Source organism: Panicum virgatum, chromosome 8K (genome assembly GCF_016808335.1).
Source record: "Panicum virgatum strain AP13 chromosome 8K, P.virgatum_v5, whole genome shotgun sequence".
Classification (NCBI taxonomy): domain Eukaryota; kingdom Viridiplantae; phylum Streptophyta; class Magnoliopsida; order Poales; family Poaceae; genus Panicum; species Panicum virgatum.
Window position 1 is genome coordinate 8948391 of NC_053143.1, and position 6000 is coordinate 8954390.

Sequence of the window (6000 nt, forward strand, 5' to 3'; positions counted from 1 at the left end):
GAGACTAAAAGATACTTTGACCATCGGAGTGTCAAATAAAGTCAGTTTACAAAACCAACTTTAGAACCCTAGTGCTAGCAACTTTGGTAAATCTAATAAAGCCTTTGAGGATGGTCACTGTAGCCAATCATCGATTAATTACTGTCATCACGAAAAGTTACACCCATCTCTGAAGAGATTTTGCAAATAGATTTTATTTAGTACTTCATGCGGAACCTAGAAGAGACCTAAAATGGTTGCTGTAGTGACCAAACAAGGCCCTGCCAAATATACCACTTCAGTGTTCTGCTAATATTTTCTATTACAATATATATTTAAAAATCAACAGTTTTATGAGATTATAAAGTATCCAAACTATACATGAAATTTTACTCTACCTATTCTGAAGGATGCAGAATGCGCTATGTGAAACGATACACTAACAGACGAACGAACACTTTTCATGCTCATTGCTCAGCTTCCTGCACAGAATCAGCAATCTTCACTGCTCTGAAGCCAGAAATTGCACAATTCAATATTCAAGATTATCATTACGCTCCCCACGTAAATGCTACGATGTTAGTCATCCATCGCACAATAACAATACAAAACTGCAAATGGAAGAACAAAAACCCAAGCTGGTAACATTTTGGTTCAGGTTTTCTCCTCCACCTTACAAAAACAGTTCCTAAAAGCTCTCTGCCTTGCCACATGTCCACTCTCTTCTTTCAAACTCTACTTGCGTCAAACAGGTGGTGTACGATTCAAAGCGGGCAGGGAGGGACGTCAAGTGTAGTGCCGGCTTGGATTGTGCCCCAGCCAATGAGACGCCAGTGCTTCTCGATGCGCCGGCTAAGGGCCAACTTCTCACCCTTGCTGGTGCACACCGGTGCGGTCAGCTGCAGCTTTGCGAGATCATTCTTGACGGCTTGAACACGGGCTCCAGTGGACATTGACCCAATGTTAAGCATCAGGATCTCACCCTTGGCGAGCTTTGAGACTCTGCTTGCCCTTTCTGTTCCACTTGTCCTCACCCCCAGCAGCCTCCTTAGGAGGAAGAAGTTTACCTGCAAATTAGAGTAAGTATCAGAAATAGCAGCATTTGCATAAACCATGGTGATTCTAATAATCAAAAAAGACACTGACCTCTAACTCGATGTAAACATCAGGAAGTGACCCAACTTCACCAAGAACTTGACCGACCAGCCTATCAGCACGAGTCAGTGTCGGATCCATGGTGGTTCCAACTCCAATAAGCCCTCCAGGAACGGCAAACTGGAGTTCATTCTGCTCAGCATACAGGGACACAATCCTCGAGTAGATGGGTGTGCATTTGATTTTGCCATTCTCATCCTTCATCACGATGCCTGGGCGAACTTCGATTTTCTGGTTCACCCTCAGGACTCCCTTCACATAGGAATTCAAAAGATCATGTAATCCCACAGAACAAGAATACTGCATCTAACATGCACAAATATGGATTTCAGAAGGATGGCAATATTTTCACATCAAGAATTGCATACCTTGAGAATACTGCCACCTGCTACTCCACCCTTGATATCGTGAACCTCCGAACCAGGTTTGTTCACATCAAAAGAACGAATAACAATCATGTTGGGTGGAGAGGTGAAGTTCCTCTCTGGGATGGGGATCTTTTTCACGATGTATTCACAGATAACATCAATATTGTACTTCAGCTGTGCAGATATTGGCACCACAGGAGCACCTTGAGCTATTGTTCCCTGAGCACAAGAATATAATTGTAACAGACAGAATTTCACAAAATACTGGCTGCTATTGATGAGAGGAGGAGCAGAACTGACCTGTATAAATTTCTGGATTGCTTCATGCTGGTTCATTGCTGCACTTTCCTGGATAAGATCTATCTTGTTCTGCAGAATGATAATATGTTGAAGACGCATAATTTCAACAGCTGCAAGATGCTCTGATGTCTGGGGTTGGGGACAGCTCTCATTGGCTGCAATCAGAAGTAGTGCTCCGTCCATGATAGCTGCTCCATTAAGCATTGTAGCCATGAGAATGTCATGCCCCTGTTCATGAGATGAATAGATAGCTGAGGAAATGTCAAAACAAAATAAGAATCAACATATACTGAAGCTGGTAAGACACTAGTCAAATGTTCAATGGAGAATGAACTTGCAATGTACTTTCATTATTTCTTCTTACTGAAATATATTGATCATCATCATGCCAGTTTGAGGGAGCAGTGGTTATCATCTACATATTGCATCACTTAATGTTGTTGCAGCATGATGGCATTAGCAACACATCAATAGAAGCAAACAGAATCCAAAATATTGTGCACAGATACAAGCATCTAACATAACATAACAAATGATCTGAATCCGTAAATCTGAACCCCATGTAGACATGTGAAAGAGAATTGATAAGAGAAAGGATTCAGCATACCGGGCAATCAACAAATGAAACATGTCTCAGGAGCTTCATCCTACAGTTTTCAAACCCTGGAACATCACAGAGAGGGCTATCTTCTTTGCCACTGCCATAAGCCCTGTTTACAACAATAGACAATATGGTTAGAAAAATCATATGAGCACGATGGCATCCTCCCGTCCCAAAAAAAAAAACAAGTCATCCTAGGAATTTTAGGACAAATTAACAAAAAGGTAAAATGACCATGTTTGGCCCCTGTTTATTACCCATATTTAGCACTAATTGACATGCACATGCACCTTCTAAATAGGGTAAGATGACTTGTTTTTGGGACAAAATTTAAACCCTAGAATGACTTGTTTTTCAGGGACGGAAGGAGTATACATGATGTGTGAATGTGGCCCCAAGAGATTAGCTATGGGTTTGCAACAAAAGCAAGCATCAGGCAAAAGAGACAAGGTTTCTAGAATGTCACCAAATAGCCTTGACATATGGAACTCTAAGACAAATAAACCCATTTGGCAGCAGATACAAGACTTCTAGTTCACTAGACAATGTGGAAAAGCTAACTCATTAAACATTATTACATTTGTTTTTTAAAAAAAAAACTTTCCAAGGTAGTTACAGGAATCAGCACAAGATCAACTCAGGTAAGGTTTCCATCGAACCTCATGTTGTTTCATATCCTAGGATTTCAGGATAAAATAGTGTTTTCTAATTTCCCATTTGCTTATTGAAATTACAGTGTTTTGATACTAGGCAAGGCAAGGCAAGAAGAAAAAAAGAGCTACCAGTACTAGCTAGTCACTAGCCAGCAATTGCCAGTAACCAACCACTTAACCAGCTAGAAAAATTGCAACTATTGGTGGTAGGTACCATTCCTTTAGAGTCATGAACTACCTATATTTTTGCTTAACAACCCTTTTCTGCAATGAACTTCAGCATAGAGCATATTATTGCACAAAGAGAAGAATGAAATGGATGCTTCTGTGATTATTTTATTTATAAACCGTTAACCCACATTCGCACTATAAAAGCAACAATAAAATATTGAAACACTGTCCTCGAAGATTTTCCACAATTATGAGCTGTCGCTAAATCACTTGCATGAGATAGGTAAAAGGCAAAAAAAGTGATAAAATAAACACGCATCTGTATGGCTAACTGACTTACTTGTAGCACATTGGCCGTGGGCATCTATCATCTTCACATTTATAGATTTTTGCATTAGCATAACCAAGCTTTATAGTGATATTGCGCTCCAGTTCATTCTTGAAACGAACAGTCTGGAAATCAGAAGAAATCGATCAGCGAAGTTGAACATAAGATTAAATACCTCTAGAAACAGGATCAAATATGAATTTATTACAGTACTTGTAAAAGGAACAAAGACACAGCATATGATGAATTAGTACAGTACTTGTAAAAGGAACAAAGATACAGCATATGATGAATCGATGGCATCAACATCAATATTACCTGCACGCCTGAGATTGCTTTGACAACAGTAGACTTCCCATGGGCCACGTGTCCAATGGTACCTGCACATTCCAAAAGGAATATCTCCTTAGAACATACAGATAAACATACTTCATTACTGAAGGAGTTTTTTTTCCTAAGTCTGTGAAACCAACAGCAAAGAAATGCAAGGAATATTATCCTTTTTTCTTTATATATAGCTTTCTTCCAGCCGTTCATGGAAGCATGTGGGTTACTCCTAAGCAAGGTGATGTGGTCCATTACGAGTCATCTCGTGACAACAAATTTTGAGACTGAAGGCAGGTTCACACAGGAAGATAACAAGCCCACTTGGAAACAGAAGTAGGCATCCGAAAGAGAACTGCACAGTCACTAGTGGCATACCGATGTTGATCGTCGCCTGGCGCGAAATCACCTCTGGCGACAGAGGGTTCAGCTTGGCAACGTCGAGCTTGCTCAGATCCTGCTCCATCAACCCTCGGCGCGCCGCCATCCTCGGTCCTGCTTGAGTAACGCCGGGGCCTGAAACTGGAACCAAGGGAACTCAGTGCCCACACATCAGTTGGCGTCACCAGCGCCGGATCAGTTCTAACTAAACGCCGCGCCGCCTTAACGGATCCCCGCCACCGCGGCGAGGAAACACTCCCAGTCCCCATATCGAATCGAGACGAAACGAACGAATGAAATCGTAGCCCCGCCGGCGCAACGAGTAACGAGGACCCCAACGCCGTCGCAAGCGAAACCCTAGCCGTCGCAAGCGCAACGAATGAAATCGTAGTTCCGCGGGGTCGCTCACCTGGGGCGGTCGCGCGGACGGGTCGGTTCGACGGCGGCGGAGGTGGCGTGGGCTGGGGGTTTGGATCTACGCGTCGCGTCGCGGCGGCGGCGGCGGCGGGCGTTGGTGTTGGGAGTTTGGAGGTGGGAGCCGAGAGGCCCGAGAGGGGGGGGGGCTCTTATTTACCTTCGCGTCTTTTTTATTTTTACATTTTTCAAAACAAAATACAGAAATTGCAGCAGTGAGCCATTAGATGTGGTTTTAGATATTTTGGATACAAATAAAAATCATTAGTAAAGTACATGAATATGAAAAGTATAAGTTAGCAATTCATACACATACGCAAATGAGAACGAAATAGGTGATGCATGAGAACGAAATAAGTATAACATGACGACATGTCCATAACAAAAATACAGAAACAGCTAGAAGCACCTCCTAACCACCCCGGCCATGTCGACCTCTTTTACGCTGAGCGTGGACGTGGTCTGTAGAGTAGGTGTGTCGCTCTGGAGGCCCTACGTCTCTACCTGGACGTCCGGTGGCCACAGGTATCTGGAAGGTAGGATCGGCCTGCTGGTTAGGTGTAGAAAATAACCGAGTCCAATCTTCGAAGTTCGCCTCAAAGGTATCCTGTGTGGGCCCTATACAGTAGCAATTAAGATATCTTAATCATCGTCTTATAAGTCATATATTTGGGTACATATTCATCATACGTACATGTTGGTGGTGGATACGAAGAATGACCTATATCAGGAAGCTGGTGGTGCGATCCTGTAAACCGTTCAAATTATTTAAAATATCCATAGAAATAAGAAGAACATGATAAATTCGGATTACGGATTAAGTATTTACCTTGCATTCCTTCTGCGGTCGCCGTAGGGTAATACGAAGAAGGTTCCGCATCATATAACTGTTGTGATCCTATATGTAAATACAAAAGGAATTAGACTTCATACCACAATTAATTGAAATTAAGATATGGACTATAAATTTACCAAAAGATGGTAGTGGTGTCTGTGTTGGTTGAAATGACATTCCTGCAGCTGGTGCCATGGTACTAAACTGAGTCCCTCCGTGATGTTGATAAGGTGCGTGTGCATCACCTGTATGGACTGAGAATTAATTGTTGGCTTCAAAGTAGCAAGTCATCTCCCCACAAGGTAGGTGGAAGGTGTGTGTCTCAGGTCTCTATCTATCAACCAGAGCCGTTAGTAGGGACCTGTTCAGTTTTACTGAACCACTCTCAGCAAGACTACATATAGTAAGAAGACCAGCCTCACTCAACCTGAAAAATAGAACGATCAAAGTTAAGTACATTATGTACGAAACGTATACGAAACAAACGTATT

At 42.3% G+C, this 6000-nt stretch overlaps 1 protein-coding gene across 3 annotated transcripts; it reads right to left on the reverse strand.

Moving 5' to 3' along the window:
* Positions 1–462: 462 nt before the first annotated feature.
* Positions 463–4811, reverse strand: LOC120643844 (eukaryotic translation initiation factor 2 subunit gamma-like). Of its 3 annotated transcripts, none has more exons than XM_039920323.1 (9): positions 4670–4811; positions 4258–4401; positions 3874–3935; positions 3568–3680; positions 2410–2512; positions 1803–2030; positions 1503–1721; positions 1126–1386; positions 463–1046 (listed from the first exon to the last, which is right to left on the reverse strand). In XM_039920323.1, the coding sequence occupies exons 2-9, from the start codon at positions 4364–4366 to the stop codon at positions 744–746; spliced, it is 1398 nt and encodes a 465-aa protein (XP_039776257.1). In that variant the 5' UTR covers positions 4367–4401; positions 4670–4811; the 3' UTR covers positions 463–743. The 3 variants fall into 3 exon arrangements, with proteins under 3 accessions (XP_039776257.1, XP_039776258.1, XP_039776259.1); XM_039920324.1 differs by having other exon boundaries at positions 491–1046; positions 4258–4395; positions 4670–4808; XM_039920325.1 differs by lacking the exon at positions 4670–4811 and having other exon boundaries at positions 491–683; positions 719–1046; positions 4258–4366.
* Positions 4812–6000: the final 1189 nt, after the last annotated feature.